At 37.6% G+C, this 23,776-nt stretch overlaps 1 protein-coding gene across 1 annotated transcript in view; it reads right to left on the reverse strand.

Moving 5' to 3' along the window:
• Positions 1-23,776, reverse strand: part of CSMD3 (CUB and Sushi multiple domains 3) — a 406,730-nt gene that overhangs the window by 12,725 nt on the left and 370,229 nt on the right. Inside the window, exons 60-65 of the mRNA XM_068167989.1 lie at positions 19,744-19,923; positions 15,830-16,003; positions 10,852-11,025; positions 10,498-10,571; positions 4,111-4,222; positions 2,781-2,960 (exon numbers count right to left, since the gene is read on the reverse strand). Of these exons, the coding sequence (XP_068024090.1) occupies positions 2,781-2,960; positions 4,111-4,222; positions 10,498-10,571; positions 10,852-11,025; positions 15,830-16,003; positions 19,744-19,923 (894 nt within the window). The remainder of the gene's footprint in view (positions 1-2,780; positions 2,961-4,110; positions 4,223-10,497; positions 10,572-10,851; positions 11,026-15,829; positions 16,004-19,743; positions 19,924-23,776) is intronic.

Raw genomic sequence — 23,776 nt, forward strand, 5'->3', positions numbered from 1 at the left:
CAAATACTTTATTCCTTTTCATACATGTTTTGCAGTACACAATCTCAGATGAACAACCTAACCTGGTGCTCTTCTCCCTTGCATAGAAGAGAGCTGTTTCATCCATTTGTGATAGGCAAATTTAAAAATATTTAAGAGATACTTCACCTAATTAGACTTAATACTTTACAGTATGTTGCTCACTTTTCACTTTCTTCACTGCTAAATAGACCTCTGATGCTAATCTTATTTTGTATTTCTGTAACATTGCTTCAGGACATTGGGAAACTAAGTTATATGATGAGATAGATACACTCATAATTGCCACATAATACTTGAAAAGAAATTCCAATAAAAGTTTCTCATAATCAGATAGGACAGCTAATACTACTGGTTTCCATATCATCAGCAAAAAGTTACTGGATCAAAATACAACCCATGAATTACACGTGGCCCTGCCAAAACAACTCCTTAGCGCTGAACAAGTCATAAGCTTCCTGGCAGCTTGCTTTCTAACACTTTCCCAAAGCTCTGTTCAGTTCTCCCCCAGCACTTGCCTGGCATGTAATGCCAGGACATCTGGAGTTTTTTTAGTAATACAAAATATTCATTTCCTATTTCCCTTTCAAGTAACAGTGTTCGGCTATATAGCCTTTGAAAGAGCCCTGGGGATAACCATCTGAAACAGTGATCTGAAGGTGCTTTAATTATTCAGGGAATAAAATTCCAAACAGTTTTTATACTTGAGGATGTTTCTGATTTCACATGAAAAACACCAGTTTTGCTAGGAGATTCTTCATGCTCTGCCATGACAACGTACATCACTACATCACTGACAATGTAGAGACATTTGTCTGCAAGTATATTGTTGCTTACACACAAATACAAAATTATATTCAATCCTATGGATTAATTCCATGCAATGATTCAGATGTCTACTTGGACTTTACATACCTTCTCCAGTACTAGAATAGAGTAATATTTAGGTTGGAGAAGAGCTTTGAGATCATTGAGTCCAAACATAACCTAACACTGCAAAGTCCACCACTAAACCACATCCCTAAGCATCACATCTCCAGGATGGTGACTGAACTGCTTTCCTGGGTAGCCTGTTTCAATGCTTGACAACCCTTTTGGTAAAGACAATTTTTTTTCTAATATCCAGTCTAAATCTGCCCTAGGGCAATTTGACTTCATTTCTTCTCATCTTTTGATTTGTTACTTTGGGAGAACAGACCAACCCCAGACTTGATATGGCCTCCTTTCACATAGTTAGAGAGGGCAATCAGGTCTCCCTCTTTAGACCTTTTACCAGCTTTATTGCTCTTCTCTGGACACAGAGCTCATCAGTATACTTGTAATGAGGGGCCCAAAACTGAACTCAGTATTCAAAATGCATCTTCATCAGTGCTCAGTACAGGGGGAAAATTATTTCCCTAGCTCTGCTGGCCAAACTCTTTCTGATATGAGCCAGGATGTTATTTGCCTTCTTATCCCATGGGCACACAGCTGGCTCACACTCAGCTGTCTGACAATCAATGCTTCTAGGTCTTGTTCTGTCAGGCAGCTTTCCAGTGACTCTTCCAGCACTCCGTAGTGTTGCACAGGGTTGTAGTGACCCTAATGAATTACCTGTCACTTGGCCTTGTTGAATCTCACTCAACTGACCTCAGTTGAAGCAGATTGGTACCTGCACCTAAGCTGATGTCACCTTCCCCAGCACTAAGGGCAGACTGACAGGTCTGTAGTTCCCTGGATCCTCCTTCTGTCCCTTCTTATAAATGACCATAACATTTGTTAACTTCCATTCAGCTGGCACTGCCTCAGTCAACTAGGACTGCTGGTAAATGATTGGTGAACACTAATGCCAGCTCCCTCAGTACCATTAGGTCGATGTCATCTCATACTGTCTTTTAAAGCAGCTATCCAAATTAATTTCTCCCTATAAAACCTCATGACATCCTTTTAGTCCTCCTGAGTTGCCTGCCCTTTTTTCCAAAGGTCATAAACTCCCCTCCCTCTTTTTTTTTTTTCTTCCTTCTCCTGCACCTTTTAGTTTTCCTTCTTGAGGAATGCTTAGCCTTCTTGAACTACTTTGTCCTTCAGGGCTGCCCCTCGAAAGACTCTTTCAACTGGTCTCCTAAAAATGCCAAAGCCCTCCAGAAGCCCAAGGTAGCAGTTCAGCTTGCCCTCCTCCTTACTTATCCAAGAATCAAAAACCTTCTCATTTCAGACTAGACTAGACTAGAATTAACCAGGTTGGAAGAGACCTTTGAGATCATTGAGTCCAACCCATCATCCAACACTATCTAATTTTGTGATCTTTATGACCAAGATATCCTCCAACTTTCTTACCATCCACAAGTCCTTCTCTGTTCACAAGAAACAGGTCCAGAAGGACACCTTCTCTAGTTGGTACACTCACCAGCTATGTCAGGAAGTCATGATCCACACATCCAGAAACCTCCTGAACTGTTTCATTCTGTTGTATTCTATTTCTAACAGACATCTGGTGACTTGAAGGTTCTCATGAGAACAAGGGACAGCAATTGTGAGACTACATGAAAATACATGTCCCATTAAACACAACTGGCAATTAGTTACCCTCTCAGCTGTTCTCTTTCACATTCTGTCTTATGTTGATTAGATGGTGTTGGGTGATAGGTTGGACTTGATGATCTTGAAGGTCTTTTCCAACCTGGTTAATTCCATATTCTGCATTCCATATTCCATGTTATTAGAGTGCAAGTAAAGAAAATCACTGAAATACAAGAGATGCAGTGGGAAACAGAAGAGCTTACCTTCACAAACTGGAACTTTCCCAGTCCATGTGCCATCAGACCTACAGGCTCTATGTTCTGATCCTCCTGCCAGGAAGAAGCCTGGCTGACAAGTATAAATCAATGTGTAACCTAGCGAGGGAAGGTCCATTCCTGCAACATTGGCGTGGATTGGAGTTTCTGGTTGTTTACAGCTGTGAGCTGCAAAGAAAAGAGAAAATATCCTTTAGTCAAAATTGGGAAAATATTTCTTTAAAAAATAATCAATACACGTTCCAATGGATAATTAACAAAAATAACATATTACTATGTTTTAAATTCACATTCAAAATTACTATATAGTCTATAAATTATTGGCCTGAGCTTTTTAGAATGTCCCCTTTGATTTCAAGGGACCAAGAGCCAACTTAAATACACATGCACAACAAAAATTACTTATCTGAATATGTGAACATAAACAGCACAAAGCTTACAACAGTTAAAAGCAAGCCTGGCTTGTGACTTCCATGACTTATGATATCTGTGTGGCACTGAATAACAGTAAATAAACAGATCATTTGGAAAACACTGTGGAAGCTGAAAATTGTAGGTGAGGCCAGCATAAACATCAGGCAAAAAAAAATAATTACCTAATCTCATGTGTAGTGTCTTGTATCAGAATCTGTCTTTTGTTGCCCCAAAACCATTATACCCTCAAGAGCAGAGCTCATATTTCAACATACTGAGCTACCGATTTGCTGTTTGCTTAGGGGGAATGCTAGCACCAACTGAAACACTAATGCATTTCCATTTGTTTTATTTCCTGTGGATATGCTCTCCATACATTCAAGTGATTCTATAATATCAGAGCTCATAAGGTGAGAATATTTCCAGAAAAATGCAGTTGGCTAGCTGGAAAACTAGAAAGATTAACCATGATGCTATGTCTTCAGTAAATCAGCACTGTTTATTGAAATGAAAAAGATCTAAGAAATTCAGTGCTACTTCCTGCATGCAAATAAGATTCTCTCCATTTCAAAATTTAAAAAAAAAATAAATCCAATTACAATCCCTTTTAATCTGTCTTAACATACCCTTAAAATACTTCTAAGTTGGGAAACAGCTCAAACTCTTTTAACTCATTGTAACAATCTGCTCCAGTACAAGTTGGAGTTGTCCTCACCACCTCCGCTTTTCATTGGAAGGGCTGCATTTCCATAGGTAGAAATTTACTATTTTCAGGATCTCTCTAGATGAGGAGCTGTTAGCCTCATTATTATTATTATAATTTTAATTTCTTTCTTTAAATGCATAAACTGTTGTAGAAAAATGTAAGCACAAATGATAAACCAAGAATCTATCATTGACTTACGTATACACTCTGGCTGGATTCCACTCCATGTAAGATCAGGAAGGCAAGTTCGTGTTGTTGAGCCGTGGAGGAGGTGTCCTTTTTTACACTGAAATTGCACAATATTTCCTACCTGTTGAAAGGTAGAAAACACAATAATATTGTTATGAGGAAGTACCAATCTTTTTTTTTTTTTTTTTCTCCAAAATTCTATAGGAAACTCCTTCACATAACACAGGCCTGATAAACTGTGATGATCTTTCTGTAGAAAATAAATTAATTTAATGAAGCATTTTGATATGGAATAAATATTTGCTTCAGTGTCATTGAAATTACTCTTTCCCCAAACTGAAATCCTCCATGGAATAGAACTGAAATAGAATAGAAATAGAATAGAAATAGGAATAGGAGTAGGAGTAGGAATAGAATAGAATAGAATAGAATAGAATAGAATAGAATAGACCAGACCAGACCAGACCACGTTGGAAAAGACCTTTGAGAGCATTGAGCCCAACCTATCATCCAACACTATCTAATCAACTAAACCATGTCACCAAGCGCCCCTGGCACCAAGGAAGACAATACTTCAACACTGTCCTCAACACTGTCTTTAAAACCAGGACCCATTCAATCTTGCTCACACAAAAACACACCCAAAAAATCCAACCAAAACCAAACCTCCCCTTAACTGTTAAATGCAGTTTCTTAATGTGATTAGGAACTTAATTTTATTTCCATTTTATTCTTTCAAAATTGACTCTTGCTCATTTAAAGAACAAAATTTACAAGCAACGTGTGAATGTGTGATTATTGCAAATAAAGATTTTAGCAAATTAATTACAAATATGACTTCAGGGGAAGCCCATTCTGCAGTGCTGTTACGGCAAAGGCAGCAGGTGGCGCTCCAACACAGCCGTCTCCGGGCTTTAAATTTCGCTGTCTCGAGATGTTCTGATTTGTTGGAATCTTTGGTTATACAGCGTGCATATAGGCACTAGTGGGGATAGCTGATCAAACAGATGAAATATCTTTGTTCACAGTACTGGTTTTAGGGAAGAACTGTTCTATGTGCAACAGTGTTTGCATCCATCCCGAAAGAAAAGGTTTCCTTGTATACTTCTTGAGCATCTCTGTTCCATAGCTACCTTTTCAACACTGTCATTTATGGTTTAGATATTCCCCAAATCACTATCACTTACTTTTCCTTTTGCTAAGAACCAAAGGTCATATATTTGCTATTCTCTAACGGGAGAAAGAACAATCTCAGAAAAAAAATCCAAAACCCAAAAAACCACAACCTGAATCCATTTATAAAGTATAAGTATAATAGATATTTTTTCCACTAAAATAATGGAATAATAATATCATTATCCTTTTAATTTCCTATGTTCCTTAGAAGAATATACTTATAACTTTCATGAGTTATTCCACAATGAATTTTTTAGACTTCAGTTCCCCAAAGAACACGAAGATAAACCAACAAGCTTCTCTATCCCCTGCAATTCATGACAAAGGATCAAAAGGTCAGCAGAGTATCAGTTATTTCTTCATACTAACTTTTAGAATCATAGTTTAGGTGAATGACACTACAACTCATTAAGTCTTTGCTGGATCTATAGCTTGGTAGCCCAATAATACAGTAATAGACTGAGGAGTTTGCAAGACCTATGGGCAGAGGCTTGCCAAGCTTCCTTTGTCTTGAGCTGTCTAGAGTTTTATTGGTCTTTTTTAAAAACATGTTTTAACTGTAACATCCAACTGTCTTGTATTCAGGTGGCTATGACTAACAGCAGAAACAATAAGCTATTATGTGCAGAAGAAACTATGCGATCAGCAGTGTGATGCAGGAATACAGGCCTGGCACTGCAATGATAGCGAAGGCCCTGAAAAGTGAGATACAGGATACCATGAAGAGGACTACAGTGTGGGTATGATAAGAGACATAACACAGGCTCAGCACTAGACATCTCACTGCTGTGAACAACCCACCCATTCATGGTCAGTTAAAGAAATGTAGACTTGAACAGAATAGAGTTTCAGGGGTAAAAAAGAATAAATATTTAATACAGGTGAAATGTGCCTTACAGAGCAGATTGGAATATAATGTGAAGTTGCAGTGGGATAAAAGTGTATTAGAAACAGTATAAATAACCCCAGGTAAATCAAGAGTGACAAAGACAAAAAGATAGCCAAACTTGCTCTGAAAAAAGCAATGATGGTGACACAAACGAGCAAACCCCCCAAACCGAAACAACAACAACCAACCAAACCAAACTAAACCAAAATTCCAATAAGAAATCACAAACCAACCAAACCAACAACCCCCAAACTCCGGACACCAAAGTAAGCAAGTAAACATGGAGACAGCTATACTGTGATAGTGAAGCACTACTCTTGGAATTTCCTCCTGCAATTCAATCAACACTAAAGTTTCTGTAATCATTATATTCACAGGAGGAGTTTATTTGCAATACTGTTCCACATACGCAGATCAAGTTTCATATGGCATTTCATAAAATGAAACCCAAGAGCTAACACAGTACAACCACTACTGCAATGTGGCTATTTTCCTTCCAAAATTCAGACTGCCCTTTGGTTCCCTTCAGGCTTTGATGTAGGGGAAAATAGCTGAATTTCTACAAAAACATGTGTTGGAAAAGTATGAGAAGTAATAAATCTTACATGGATGACTGATTGGTCTAAGGAGTCCTAAAATGTTCCTTCGATTCAGGAGTACCTTGTGTTACAACTGCTTACAGTGAAAGTGCTATAAGCAATTTTCTATGTTCCTAGCAATATATCTGAAGAAACATTTCAAAACCACCATTTCTTTCCAAGGAGTAATGTATTTTCCAGATTACAGATGAAGTCAGTAGTGACTACGTTCTATTTTGTCTTCATTGTAAACACTCTATTAAGGTGGATCTGTCAAACCCAAAATACTCAGATGAAAAGCAAATATCCTGGAAGTACATATTCATAACAATTAAAGCAAGTGATGCTACTTATTTGGATGCTATGTCTGATATCTAAGCAGAACTAAACTGGTATTTTTATGTCATTAGAATGAAGAACCAGAACTGGTTCTGCCTGATGAATTCAATACCAAACAACAAAACCTACACAAAATTATGTTACCTCTTCATTACAAAGCTCCTATTTAACTGTTGCATAAGCCCTATTTGTCTGTTGTTTAAAATAGTAGACAAGGGATCTATCAGACAAAAGAAAATCAAGGCCATGTAACCTTCAGTATTTTGCTGTGGATGGAAGCAAAATCATTACCATAGAATCATAGACACATAGACTTGTTTCAGATGGAAAAGACCTTTAAGGCCGTCACGTCCAGACATTAACTAACTCTACCAAGTCTGGTGCTAAACCATGTCCCATAGCACAACATCTATGCATCTTTTAAACACCTGCAGGCACAGGGACTCAACCACCTCCTAATATCTGATTTAAACCTCCTTTAGCACAACTGGAGGCCACTTCCTCTTGTCCTACCATTTGTTACTTGGGGGATTGACATCCACTTTGCTACAACCTCCTTTCAGTTGTAGAGAGTGAGAAGGTCTCCCCTGAACCTTCTTTTCTCCAGAATCCAAGTCCCTTCAGCCACTCCTTACAAAACCTCTTCTCCAGACCCTCCACCAGCTTCATCACCTTTCTATGGATCCCCACCAGCATCTCCAAGTCTTTCATGTAGTGAGAGCCCCAAAACTGAATGCAGTACTTATTATCCCATTTATATAGGAAGCTAATTATAGTATAATAGAAGTTAATGTATAATATGTTGGTGGTTTAAATTAGTCATAGCATTATTGAATATATGGTAATGTAATATTTCTTTCCAGGATCTACAGAGAATAACTTGTTTGAAACTGATAATTTTCACAGTTGTTTCCACTCAATAAAGAGCTAAACTGAGCTTCATCTGTACTAATAATACTCCTACCCTGTTCTGTACTAACTAAGCAACCGTACTTAAAGTAACCACAAACTGCAAGCAGACATTTGGTTACAATATAAAGCCAAATTTAGTTCATAGGTGTGAGTGTAAGTTGCTGGCTAGGAAAGGAAACTATAGCTTATACAGTTTAAATCTGGTAGACACTAACCTTACAACTGTGGGATCAAGGTTATAAATCCTGCCAGCAGTTACAATCCTTTTAGAAATTATTTATCAGCTGACATTTTGCCTGGTTATTTTGACAGTTCCATGTTAGCTGTGAGTGATGCTTTCATCCACAACTACAACTACTACATAACAAATGAGAAACTCTGCATAGGCTTCTTCAGTGATAGAAAAGCCATTAATATGCCAGAGAAACTGTGAAAATAAAATTGTAGAAAATGGTCATAGCAATGATTCATTTCTTACACAGTTGAATAAAGAGTTGCCCTCTAGCATAATACTGTATTACACCACAAGGAAGCTAGTGCAAAGACTGCCCCTGTAAATTCTCTCTTGGCATGAGACAGCACTCCGTCCTCTGGAGAAAATGGAGACAATTATATTACCGCTCACCCATGATTGTTACCTAACACAATCTGAAAACTTGAAGACTGCTGAAACAATTACTAAGCAGGATTATAATGCCAACAAATGGCAACTCAAAGAAATTTTTGGCTATGAAACTATACAAATTCTTTGCTTTCAGAAACTAACTTCACCTTGTAAACTTACTCAAATCACAATCAACCTTTCATCACATTTCTGGCAATCAGCAATTTTCATTTACCTCCTTATACTAGTCAGGCACCACATAAAACTTGGGAGCTGCTAGTTACTGTTCTGCCTGGTTGTCTTCTTGTGCCTGGAGCTTTCAACCCAGACACAAAACCTAGATGTAGCATGATAGTTTAGACTCTCTCTTGGTTTGTAGCTGCCTTATCAAATTATCTCCTAGAAAATTACAGGACACACTTTTGCATGTGCATACCCTTCACCCATGAAAACATCTCGCAGATGTCACTGCCTTTATGTGATGCAGAAAATCAGAAATTCAGAAACATTTTCGCTTTCATAATTGTAAAAGAAGCATATACAAACACCATTTGTCACAACACATTTCTGTAGAAAGGCAGCCAACAGCCTCCTGGGCTGCATCAGGCAGATCATACCCCTCAGACAGAGAGAGATGATTCTTTCCCTCTTTTCAACATCTGTGAGGCATAAATGGGTGCCAGGTCCACCTGGGCTCCCAGTGCAAGAGAGACAGGGATACTGAGTCCAGTGATGGCCACAAAGGTGACAAAGAGACTACAGCATCTGAAATACAAAATGTGGCTCAAAGAGCTCAGATTATCCAGTCTTCAAAGGAAAAGATCCAAGGGGAATCTTATCAGCATATATTAAAACTTACTGAGTGCAGGAAAGGCTACAGAGATGAACTTTTTCAGTGATGCTTAGTGACAGAGTAAGAGGAAAAATATATAAATTGAAACAGGAAATTCTGTTTATGAAAAATATGTTTCCCTGCAACAGTGATCAACTTGAAACAGGTTTCCCAGAATGTCTCCATCTCTGGAATTATTCAAAGCCACCTGGACAGAGACCTGATCAACCTGCTCTAGCTGACCCTGCTTTGAGAAGGAGAGCTGAAGTAGAAGTTCTCCCGAGATGCCTGACACTCTCTGTTACGCTACAATTCACTTTTGGCCATATAATTTCCAAATGTAACTACAGAATTGCTCTCAGTAAAAGAAAAAGAAAAGTAAATTTTAAAATCCACTGTTTTTTTAGTGTATGTCCACACTAGCAGTTTGGCACACGGGGAAAAGAAAGTCCATGTGATAAAAAGCATGTATCATAGAATCACAGAATTAATAAGGTTGGAAAAGACCTCAAAGATCATCAAGTCCAACCTGTCATCCGACACCTCATGACTACTAAATCATGGCACCAAGTGCCACATTCAATCCCCTATTGAACATCTCCAGGGATGGTGGCTCCACCACCTCCCTGGGCAGCACATTCCAATGACTAACAACTCTCTCTATGAAGAACTTCCTCCTCACCTTGAGCCTAAACTTCCCCTGGTGCAGTTTGAGACCGTGTCCTCTTGTTCTGGTGCTGGGAGAAGAGACCAGCCCCCACCTGTCTACAACCTCCCTTCAGGTAGTTATAGACAGCAATAAGGTCTCCCCTGAGCCTCCTCTTCTCCATGCTAGTGGTGACGAGATGCTAAACTCCTTCAACTTGCTCACTAGTGTTTCACAGAGTATATTGCTAATAGGGACACAAGGTCAATGCAATCCAACCACCAGAAATAAGGAAACAGAGCAACACTGCAAGCAACCAGGTCTTGAGCAGTTTCTGGACCTCTAATCAGAAGCTTCTAGACTTTGAGGTATTCTGAAAAAAAATTAATATGCAAGTTAATTAAAAAAAGCATACTTTACCTGGTAGCCAAATGTGTTGTTTTGCGACCCATGCCTTGGGACCCCCGGATTTTCACATGCTGTGCGAGTAGGTTCTTAAAAACAAATGACAAGAAGTTAAAGGCAAACCAAATTACAATATCTTACTGAAATACAGGAATGTATCACAAGATTGAGCTTATTCAACAACACACAGTAAGTCAACATGAAAAATAAAATTAAAGTTACTTGATTCTTCCAGGGTATAGACTAACACCAGCATAATTCAAAAGGGCTGAAAACTCCTGGATTGCTTTAGCAAGAAAATTAATGATGAGCATTTCAATAATATGAGTGTGTGGTGGTTTGGCCCAGGCTGGGGGTCAGATGCCTTACCTATACATCGAGGAGAAGAACCACTCCACATGCCATCTGCTTGGCAAATCCTGGTGCTGGAGCCAACCAAAATAAAAGGAAGATTGCAGCTGAAAGAGACTTCTGACTGATAGATGAAGCTTTTTCCTTCTCTTTTCCCTTGAGCAGGTACTCCAGGGTCACCACAAAACTTTGCTGTGAGAAAAGAGTCATAGAAACAGAACATAAACAAAAATACCACCTGAACTCAGTCAAGCAGTTTGTCCAAATTACTTTATACACAAGCCAAGTGTAAAAATATTTAATAGGAACTAAAAGAGAGAGTAGACAGCCAATCTTTGGACTGCTTTGGTTTGCAGTAGTTTTGCTAGCTATTCAAAATGCCTACACAGTAGCTCATAGTTGACTCTCAAGTTTACACAACACATTTTAATAAGGTCCAAATATTCACAGCTCACTGCTTCCCAAATTACACAACTCTGCAAATCCTCCTAAAGAGAGTAATCAGAGAGTGTACCCAACCTTCATGTCAATTTCTTCTCATTTCTGCCACCTACCCAGTGCTCAACATTTTTGTATTATTAAAGAATTTGTCAGATCTATTTTATGGATCCTAAATTCTTACTTACTTCCTCATCCTTTAATGAAATAAAAGATTGGTATGTATGGAAGTACGACACCTGGAAATGAGTACAGCTAACAAATAAACAAACATAGCAGGGAAATTTCATGATCTCAAAGTCAAGCACAAGTAAGCTCTTACCAGGTAGGATATATTTGACTAAGAATATATTTTTGAATTGATCTTTTTACTTCACACCTATCTTCTAAGGACTCCTTCTATCTATAGTACAGCATAACTAAGTGAATGCACTGCTGGCAAATTTACTGGCCACCTTCTGTAGCATAAAATATTGATTATTGTCAGAAGCTGGATTTTGAATAATTAATTCAGGAAATGCAATCAACTATGGTAAACCTTATGCCATCAGACTATAATATTCCCTGATGCACCATGAATTCCAATATTGTAGAGTCTAATTTCCTATCAAACAGAAAACCCTGTAATACACATAGAACATTGAAACATTAACCTGGATGTGTTCTAAAAAGTCACATTGTGTACACAGTGGAATTGTCTGTTTCGTCTTTCTATTTCTATTCGTCTATTTGCAAACAAAATTTAAAGTAGATCTCTTAAACAACCACCTTCAAAATACATTTCTAACATCCGTATCTTCATCACCTATTCCTTAAGCTTTCCAAAAGATCCTGGGCTGTATTAAGAAAAGTGTGTCTGGCAGGTGTTGGAAGGTTCTCCTCCCCTTCTACTCTGCCTTGGTGATACTGTGGAATACTGTGGTCAGCTGGAATACTATGTCCAGTTTTGGGTTCCCTAGTTCAAGAGAGACAGGGATCTGTCCAACAGAGAGCTATGAGAATAACTAGGGGACCTGAATATCTCTCCTATGAAGAAAGACTGAGAACTGGGACTCTATAGTATTAAGAAGGCTGAGAGGGGATCTTATCAATGTCTATAAATATCTGAGGAGTTGGTGTCCAGATGAAGGTGCCAGTCTCTTTTCAGTGATGCCCAGTGATAGGAGAAGGAACAACACGTACAAGGTAAAACACTTCAAAACGAGCAGACACTTCTTTACAGTGAGGGTGATGGAGAACTGGAACAGGCTACCCAGGAAGGTGATGAAGTCTCCCTCACTGGAGGCTTTGGCGTGGGATTGGGTCCAATGATTTCTGGAGGTCCCTTCCAGTCTCCAACATTCTGTGACTCTATGATTCCTACTACGTACCTCTTACTGCAGGCAATCAATGTACAGGAAATCCATGCACATGCAGGTTGTTGAAGAAAAGGGGCTTAATCTGCAACATGCCAGAAATATATAGAGTTTCACGACTTTAAGTGGAATGGAAGTGTCTCCAGAATTACAGGCCAAATTCGAAAAAGATCTATGAATTTTGGACAGTGTCACACAGTGAACCTCACTATGTGGTTGACAGATTATGGTTGCAATCTAGATTTTCATTAGAAAATTCTGTGGAAGTCTTAATTTGGAAATACATGAAACTTACAAACTTTCAACACAGGTTTGAAATTGTCTCCTGAACAGTTTGTTGGTTTTTTTTGTTGGTGTTGAAGCCCCAAAACAGATAGCTTTCGAGAATGTGAGGCACTTGAAGGAAGCACAAACCACATAGAGCAATAAATCGGCTGAGGCCTGGGACACTGTGACAGAAAAAGGAGATAAGTGATAAGGACTGACGGGGTAAGCATGATTCAGAGCCGACAAGGTCAAACTAACCCTAACAGCCTTGTCAAGTCAGCGGAACCAAGCCAGGCACACCGGGAATTGACCAAATTAGGAAAGGGGTTCAAAAGTTTAAGAGAGGAAGACTCATCAGGAGACCCCTGCCCATGATGAAGGCCACCGGAATGACCACCAAGAAGATCCTCAAAAGAGATGTCCCCGCCCACACTCCGCCTACACCACGCCTCTTATGAATATGTATGCAAAGATATGATTATGTATATGATCTGATGCAATACTACATCCAAAACTGTATAAAAGACATGCTTTTGTTACGGGAAAGGCAGAAATCCATTTAGTGATTTCTCCAACGCGTTGCTAATAAAAATACCTCCTGTCTATCTGACTTAAACTGAGTCTCTTAGGCAGTTATTCTCGCCTTTTGGGGCAAAATTCGGCATCAGTGTTTTGTTGTGTTGTTTTTTTAATACCAACAAAGTAGTAACCACTACTTTGGGTTGGGGGTGTGTGTGTTTGGTATCTTCACATTTAAAAAGGGAGGTTTTCGAAAATTAGTTATTACTTTATAAAACAAAGTAAACTCCACCATGTAGTTGTCATTCAACTTTACCCAACTGTTGAATAGCTACTGAGTATCTGCACTCTATATAGGTAACCATGGAAACCAGACAGCATGGCAAAATACAACAGCTTGCCTCTGCTATGAGAACAAGGGAGTATAGAACAAACTACAGCTGCAGCAAACTGGAATCTCTGGGAGTACTCCCACTCCATGGAAATATTTTCCTAAGGACTCTGAAAGCCTTTAACACAGAGAGGGCTATGGAGCTCCGGCACTAAGTCTATGATGCTAGTCTCATTGTTTAAAGACATTTGATTGTTAAACTGAAAGTTTTATCCATACAGGAATTTTCTGGCATAGGTCTATGTAACTTTTTTGCTATTTATTGCCAAGCTTATAAAACCAGCAGTCCTTTACTCAAATTACTATATGAGTAGTTCAGCAGACAAATTTATTAGGTTGAGGATGGCAAATACTCAACCAAAGACATGACCATATTCCATTCTGAATGCTTATCTCATATTATAACTATATCTTGCTTATCTTTAGCTACAGGCTCCATGGAACCAAGCTGTGAACTAAATATCTGATGTCAAGAACTGCTTAAAGATTGCTCATTGAAAATTACTTTCACCAGCTCCCTTCCATTTATGCCAGATGGCAGCCAGTTTAAGCTTTTTGACAAGCACTGGCTGCCTGTTGATTTCTCTTGCAAGCCAATGGATAACCCCTACATAACAACATTCAGGTAATGTAATCCCTGCATGCAACAACCTTTAATGCCTAGGCAGCTGCATTCCATGTTAACTATAACTTCTAAACAGCTCTAAGGTGAGCCCTTCTTTTCAGACTACATTGCAGAGTTGATTATTTTAACCTCTAAGGTGACAAATAGCTTGTGGTATCCAAAACTGAATATCTCAACAATATATCAATAATATATCAACCAAGAACAAACAATGAAAAGTGTTTTATTATGGTCTTTGATATCCATAATATACTGGACTGTAGAAGAGCTACATATAGATAACTTAAACAACAAATGGTAGGGATTTTTTTCTTCCAGAAATCATGCCTTTCACCATGTTCCAGCTCTGGCACATACAGGATCGGTAGCACTATGCAACTCTGCTGATAATAAGAGACTATTGTTAAGGAAAAGAAAATAAAAGGAAAAGATATCTATACGATATGTTTTCATAGTAGTAGGTTAAACCTGAAACAGAGAAGGTTTTTCATAGGGAGAGTTGAAGAATGCAAAAAAATAGTAAAAGAATGGAGAACTGCATTTTTCAACATTCAAGAAGCTACCTGGCAAGCTCAACTTCTTGGCAAGTGTGAATTAAACTTCAGAAACTGTAAAGCCAAGAGGATTAAATTATCCTCTTCCAGTTAGACTCCTTGCTTAAGACCATTATGGAGTTCCAGCAGTATAGATTATTCTAAAACTAACTACAGAACCTCCTTCTTCAGTGAAATCACTTGAGTATCTCTTGGAAGCATCACAATCATTTATTTAAAAAGATTTTGTAAATAATGAGTGGAATAACACCAACCTAAAGACAAAGCTGTATTTACTATTGTAATGACATTTGTAGCAATATAGCCGGTTATAACTTTCAGGTTAACAACATTTCCTGCATAGAGCATATAACTTCATTCAGTGTAGGGGGAAAAAATAGACAACTGTCAAGGAACTACCCTGGGGTCCAGCCAGCATTAAAAACAGAATGAGTAATGAGCAAATACAAGAGATTAAAATGAAGCCTCCCACAGTCTATATGTAGCTGTATTTGAAAACAAGATAGCACATCTTCATCTTGCTTTGCCTTGGATCATTTGGTACACATTGCCTGTAATATTTTGCGTGTGTATTTGTATTCAAAGCTTCCTATATGTTCCCCCAAGAGTAACAGAGGTTTTTTGTGTCCTCTTCAATGTATGAATTATGTTACAGTTTAGAAAATACAGAAGGATTGTATTTGTCCCAGGTTTGAGATGAACTGAGCCACTGCTAAGAAAAAGAAAAGAAGGGAAAAAAAAAGGGGGGTAGGAGTGGGGAGAGGGGAGGGGACATGGGACAAAAAATTGAAGAGGGAAAAAAACAGTACAGGTGAATAAAGAACAGGACTCTAAGGTAAATACATACGCAAGCACTGAGGTACTTCACCACTCCATGTTCCATTACCAACGCAAGTCAAAACAGCAGGAAATGAGAGTTCATATCCTGGTGAGCACACATAGCTAACGCTAAATCCCCAGTCCAAGTTTGTTCCTTCCAACCTTCCATTCGAGATCAGCGGAGGAGTTGGGCAGGTAACAGCTGCAATAATATTCAAAATAATTAGGCCCAGCTGCTGTAAATATTCCCCATGTACATAATTACTAGAAGAACCATATGTGGTAATTTCACCTTTTTTAGAGGACAATACAGTTAGGACATGCTATCTTCCTCACTGTATTCTTGCCACATTTCCTGAAGTTAGTACTTCTGGTTTCCTCCATTTAGGAGACAATGGCTGATTGAAGAAGTGTCTTAAATAAAACAAGATGCTGCATCAAACCAAATAGGAAGACTACCTAAAAATCAGTATGGAGACTAAGATGCCTATAACATTTAAAATAAGTCTGGTACTATACAAATTTTGTTTATCTATTTAGATATCATAGAGCATAACAGTCAAATACTTTCTTCCTGTTAACCATCTTAGACATTAATTAGATATTAATGCTCAGAGAGAAAATTCCAGGACAGTTATTCCAAAATATGCCTTGAAAACCTCTTTCTAAGAACCATAATTTGGATAGTATTTGATTAAAGAATAGCTCTTCACTGAAAAATGTGTAGCTTCTCCTAGAAGGAGAAAAACCTTAGGGTTTGCAATCTCTTGAAATTGTTAGTGTTGTTACTTCAAAAAAGACCAACAAGAAATATTTCAGTATAGTTTCTCATTTCCAGGCATCCTATGAATATATAGAAACATCTACTCAGCTGTGAGAAAGAGGACTGAAAAACACTGCAGGAGGACATGCAGAGAGAACTGTGGTGATTAAAATAAAAGTGTTGCTCACTGGATAACGTGGTAGTAAAAGGCAACTGCTAATTGAGATTTGAAGGAAAAAGGGTATAAAAGACATGAAACAAAAAGGTCTGAATCAAAAAGAGAAGAAGGGAGAAACTATGGTAGCAAAAGAGAAAAAAATAGTAAATGAAAATAAATGCTGACTATAAAAAAGCAGATAACATGTTAAAAGAATGGAGAGAATTAAATGCTGCTGCACTCATAACCTTTACACTTATGTTTAGACAGCTGTCATCTTGCAAGCTCAAATGAATCAGAGGCAGTAGATCAGTTGTACTGTATATTTGAGTGTGATATGCAGGATGTTCACCATGTACCATTTCTCCATTCTTATTATACTCTTGAGTGAGAGAATCTCAAGTATTTACACAGCAAAGATGTTATTTAGTCATCACTCCTAGCTGTTTGAGAATGCTGGATGAAAGTAGTACTATTATCAAACAATCCTTTGCCAACCAGCAAACCAAATCTACATTTTCAGCCCCTCTTTTTAATGTTTCTCTTGCTGCTTTGTATTATAAAAAATAAAATAAAACAAAGCCCCCCCTCAAAAAAAAAAACAAACCCAAAAGCAAAGCAAACCAAAACAACAACACAACCAACCAGACCAGACAGTGTTATTGTCACACTTTCATGATGCTTTAACAAGAGTAAATTAAAATAAATGCTCCAAGCAACAAATCTGTGCACATTGTTAAGAGCTTCATGACTAGTCCTTTTGAAAAGATCTCTGTTGTACTTTCTCAGCTGAGTAATAAAGGAAGACATACCCATCAATAATTAGGAAATGAGACAGAAGAAGTGACATGAAAATAGCTGTAATATCAGAATTTTGGGGGGGAAACACAAAAAGCAAACCAACATCCAGCAGCAAGGCCAAATGTCTGTCTAAATATTTTGTTAAAGAGTTTTAAGCATAAACTTGTGTAACAACATTTCTCAAGTTAAGAGCTGAAAGTATATTACACACACAAGTCTGCAGTGCTTGGATAGTTGAATGCTTAGTTGCAGATGAACATGCATCCTTTTCCAACTGGGCAGAGCCAGAGAACTATTTATATCTTCTGTTTGAATGGCATGGTGACAATTACACATACATTTTCTGCCCAGTTAATTTTTCAATTATTTTAAGTAAATGGTACCAGAGGATCCTGGCAGTTCTTCCTGACAGTAAGCACTAATTGTCATACATTTCAAATACAATATGGCATATTGTGTATTACTCCTAATTACACAAAGAAGTGGGGGTTAGTAACTTACCCAGTGCACTCACACAAACCTGTGTGGAGTAGAACAAAATCTTGAAAACACTAGACATTCTGCATAGGATTCTTATTATTTAGGATTTATACAAGTCATAAATATGTATGGCCTCAACCCAGAAACACTCAAAAATTCAAAGCCAAACTTGACAGTCTAATTCCTTCATTGTGTGATTCTTCCTGAATCAGATCAGAGTTATATCTCTGATTAGGTGCCCTGTAGTCCTTAAGGACTTCAAGATGGAAGGTTGTATCACAAATGCTTGTTATATGTTATGCTTACAGCCATTCTTGGGAGACAGAGAGTGTTTTGGTATGATCCTTCTTCTGTTCTTAAAACCAGTTTTGTAATTGAAGCTGAGGCTGGCTAAGAGCACAAAACAAACGGGGGGGGGGAGAGCATATAAAAAAAATTACTTGTTATGAAGACCTTGAAGTTTGACATCCTCGTGAAAATGCAGGGAGAATAACTTGACAAATTCACTGTCAAAGGTGAATTGCAATTAAACTGGACTTGGTAAGATATTGAGCAAATCATATTCCGAGAGGAAAGTAATTACAACTGAGGTAGAAATTTGAAATCTTTTTGATCTGTTCTCTTGAATAAATTCAAGGGAGGAAGATGAGAACTGTTGAGCAGGTATGTAACCATAATTTCTAAAGTCAAAGCAGAAGGAAGATTTATTATTTTTTTTTTTTATGAGGGTAGTGAACCACTGGAACAGATTGCCTAGAAAGGGGGTGGAAGCCCCATTCAAAGTTAGACTGGGCATGGCTTTGAGCAACTTGATCTAGTTAAAGATGTCTCTGCTTATTTCAAGGGTGTTGGATTAGATGAACTTTAAAGGCTGCTTCCAACATACAGCATTCTATGATTTTATGGGTGAGAACAAAGTAAATGTGAACTTAGCTGACTATATTTAAAAAAAATAGAGGACAAACACAGGTAGTGTGAACTCAGGAAAACCCTACCAAAATAGTAATGCTGCTTCTCTACAGTTGTGGTATCAGGAAGAATGAGAAAAATTACTCTAGATAGAATAGAATTTAGGGTTTAGCAAGCTAGAAAGTCAGTTTTTCACAGAAAACTGTTTTGATGACATAGATAAGGTGGTCTTTCAGTAACAGACTTTTTGCTGTTTAAATTTAAACAAAGAACATAAAAATATTCCAACAAACCAGAAAATCAGGAATGCAATTAGTAAAAGAGAGAAAAGGAAGGTCAATACATCACAGTGACCTCTGATAAAGGAGGGATCAGAGAAAAATCTTAGTATTATGGATAAGATAACCCAGAACAATTTGCCTTTGACTAAGCTGTTATATATACACAGAGCTTTGCCAGAGGTGTCTATCACGTGCTTGAGTGTCTTTTTTCCATAAAGACAAGGACATACATAAGGTAATTTTTGGTATGACATGTTAAGCTCAAGAAATGAACAAATCTAAACCATCAGTTCATATTGGCTAATTCAGTTTAGCAGCAAAGTAGTTAACATGTTCTATAAAGCTACAAAAAAACGTTGAACATACTGTGCTGATGTGAAAAATAAAAGGGGAAAGAATTGAAGGATGAAATCACCGTTCATGCAGCCAAAAAATCAGCTCAATGTATTCACACTAAGTTTTGATTTATGTGGAAATATTTGGCTGACTCATTGTAATAAACAGTAAATGTAAGTGCCATAGGAGAAACAGTTGACAAATAAATGCTGTACCTTTGCATGTTGGTATTACTCCACTCCACGTGCCATTACTGGTACAAGTGCGAGTTAAGGAGCCATTTGATTCCATTGTATATCCAGGTTGGCACATATAAGTGACATTTTGGCCAACAACATAGTCATCACCATATCTCATGCCATTGGCTGGAACTCCTGGATCTCCACAACTGATAACTGCAATTAAATAGTTGAGGAACAGATTTTAAAACCTAAATGTGATTTACTTATATGTGAGGGGATAACACGTAAGGCAAAACTAGGAGTTCACTGGAGGGATTGGGGGGAGGGGGGAGGGAAGGAGAAGGAATCTCATCTCCATCAAGAGAAAATAAACATCTGTATCACCTGAATTAGCTGCCAAACACAACATGAAGAGCTGTGTACCTGTTGTATTTGGACAACATCAATACATCTGTCTAAAAGTAGAATTAATGGACAATACAATTTTATTCAGTAAAATTTCAAGATTACGAAATGAAAGAAAGCAGCAAGAAATAATCCATACATCACTAGCACCCTTTCATATCCTCAGTTTTTCCTGACAGTTCAGATTTTCATTATTAAAGAAGCAGGCACCTATTGTTTAGCTTTCCTTAGGTGCATCCCAAAAGGAAACAATATGGAAAATTTAATAGACACATCTGAATACAGCACCCACTTTGCAAATGCACTCAAGTTTATTATGTACATAAATAGATGAGAATATTCAGGTATCCCCCAAACATGGTCTGTGGTTTATATCAAAATTAGGCCTACAGTATTTTAATGAGAGTGGTTGTAAAACCTCTTGTGTCTCCTATTGCCAGGAGACATTTTGATCTCCATATGAGATTAAATATTCATCAAGTGTTAATAAAGAGTTATATCAATATAATCCTAGTGTTTCTCTCAGATATGATCAACTGAATCTGTCAATTTATGGAACAGTTTTCAGAGTAAAAAAAATCTTCAGTGACTATGATAAAAAGTTTTGTTCAGAAAGCAAACAAACACTGGGGAAAAAAAAAAATCTAGTTCATACAAAATATAGCACTCATGTCTTAGTTTATCTTAAACTTGAAAATCCCTCTAAGGCGTATTATTACTGCTGAAAAATTGTAGGAGGCAGTTGCTTAGGCAGAAAGTACATCCTGGCCACTTCAAAACCGATACCAAAGCACGACCAATGTGAATGGAGCCTTTTCTGTATCCTGGTTTCCAAACAACAGCAAAAAAAAACCACAAGAAAGGTACATGTTTGTAGGTTATTCTGGCCAGGTCCTCAATCTATACAATTAGGGAACTCAGAGTCCAAGGTATATGCTATGCCTACTCTACAATTTATCAGAGTCAAGTGAGCAGACACTAATCAAGCTGCATGATTAAAATATTAAAAAAAAAAAAAATAAAAAAATTAAAAAAAGTCTCACTTAATTGTTGTATATTTTCTCACTTAATCTAGAGGTATCTGGTGCGGTGATAAACACAATTGGGTATCAGCCTATTTTATTTTACCTGGTAGCATGGTTCAGGTTTGTCTCTGGGTGTTGTTTCTTGTTAGCTTAACAAATCACAGATTTTTCTTTGTCATTCTTTAAAAAATATAAAGCTGTGAAAGACAGAACTGTTTCTCTTGGTTTCTCTTACATGAGTAAGAGTATTTACTCTACACATTCCACAATTTTTTATTTGACATATTCCATTTACTATCCTTAATACTGCAAATTCAACTAAAATTATCCATGATATTTTTTTCCAGGTGTACTGTGGTTTTGACTGGTTTACAGCACAATGCTTATATCCTTATGCTTTTTTCCTAATCTTTATTTAATCTCTTTAGATTTTCCTGTGTGAAGAATATTTTTAGCCATTGTCTTACACATTTAGGAACGGGTAAATACTATACACGACACATGATCAAACAGCTCCACAAGCTATCCATTTATTTTATACTGAAAACTATTTTCATAGCTTGTGTAAATCCAACCAAAACTGTATGTAATTATTGTTACTAACATTTTTAACATCGCTTTAGTAGATCTCTAGAGTGTTCTTCCCAAAATTCCTACCTTTCTACCACTAACATTTCAAGATATATTTCAAACAAAACAAGCAAACAAACAAAAAAACCTGATTTTCTACGCTTTTGCTCTCCTGTACTTAGTAGTCTTCATCTTACTCAAGGAAAGAGTTTCATGAAAGAAAAGACTTAGGGGACAAAAAAAAGTCAGTCCTCGTATTGTAACATTAGAGCAGCTCATAGATGTGATTAGAAGCAGCATTTGACTTTCAAAGAAAGCAAAAATAGTTATAAGGTGACCTAGATTTCACTGTGTTTTGTCATAAACATAGGAATAAAGCTTTAACTAAAAGAAGCACTTAGTAGCTACATAGAAAACTCAGTGGCATTTTCTGAAGTTCACAGATTCAGACAACGAATCATAAAATGGTGAGGTTTGAAGGGACCTCTGGAATTTGTCTTGTCCAACTCCCCAGCTCAGGCAGCCCGCACAATGACCACCTACACTTCAATTGCTGTGGTAGGCAAAACCATCTTAAATTGTTGTAGTGATCCTGACCAGGAGATCACTGTACATAGAGCAGTCAGTGATCCATGATACAGCTAACCTGAGGGACACAAGACATGTGCTGCACTGTGCTGCACACCCAGCATAACCTTAAGAATTATGCTGAGCCACAGAGATCCCTTGGCCAGGGCACAACCTCGAGCAGTTTATTGCGACAGAGGAACTGTAGACAGCTCTACTCAGTAAGCTATTGCATGTCCTTGCTTTTTGCCTAGCAGTGCAGCAAGAAACTCTCAGGATAACATTGTATCTGTTTGACTTGATAAATGATAGAGGTGTTTCCTGGTAAGAATAGCCTGTAATAGCTTGAACAATGGGAAGAGGACAATCTTTGCTGTGGACAAGGCCTGCAAGACATGCTGCATGTGAGTCAGAGTCCAGTTATGAAAAATATGGCTTAAACCCTGACCTGTCAGCAAAGTCTGTTGACACTGCCAATCCTACTGCTTTGGATACACTTTGAAATCATCATGATAAAATTGTTCCCTCACCATAGATAATCTTCTTCAAGCATATTTTACAGACCTAGAGATAAAACTACCATGATCTGCTAACTAGCTTTTTAATTAATATTATCCATTAGCTCTTCATAGCTATCTGTTAGCCATTTAAAATGTATGCATTGTCATAAGAGAGAATAATGCAAGTATGATATAGCTTAATATGCATTTAATATTTAGATGTGCTAGAGCAATGGAGAGTTAAAGATCTGTAGAAGGGGCGCAGACTGGACACACCTCTGAGCAACTAGCTCTAGCTGATCCTGCCACAAGCAGAGACATTGGACTAGACAACTTCCAAAGGGGACTTCTGACCTCAGCCATTCTGCAGTGCTGTAAAATGCCTCTCCATTTACAGGTACTTTAGAGTTGCTGTTAGTACCAGCATCAGCTTAGATACAAATTGTAGCATGCAGCAGCAGTTTGCTGTATGGATGATGATGATATGTTTCCTTAAAATGATAGGTAGCCTCCTGTCATATAAATGTAACATTTTCATAAATGTTACCAGAAGATGAACTAGGACATGAAATAAAAGCAGAAAAGATGGGCTTGAAAATAATCTCTTGCAAAATGCTTGTTACGAATGTGAGAGAAGCCGAAATAGCTTCTTTTAGCTGAGTAACCAAAGCAAGTATAAGGTTAGTGATAGGAGTTAAGGCCAGACGGAAGATGTAAAGTGACAGCAGGACAACAGTTTTGAACTGACAGTCACCAGAAAAAAAAAAATTCTCAAGTAAGGTTTTTATTTTCTGCACTCTGGAAGGCCAGAAAATTATACTGCTAAGTTTTCATGATGGAAAAAACCAAAACAAAGCAACAATTATATGAATAATGTCTGAATATATCACAAAGCATAAACAACACTAAAACTGTATACTAGGAAAGAATTAAAGCAGGTAGATCATGTAACCATATAATTCTTTTTAAACTGTAGCAGTCTACCTAGTTTACTACACT

Source organism: Melanerpes formicivorus, unplaced genomic scaffold (assembly GCF_026170545.1).
Source record: "Melanerpes formicivorus ecotype bairdi unplaced genomic scaffold, bMelFor1.0.p_v2 SCAF_128, whole genome shotgun sequence".
Lineage (NCBI taxonomy): Eukaryota > Metazoa > Chordata > Aves > Piciformes > Picidae > Melanerpes > Melanerpes formicivorus.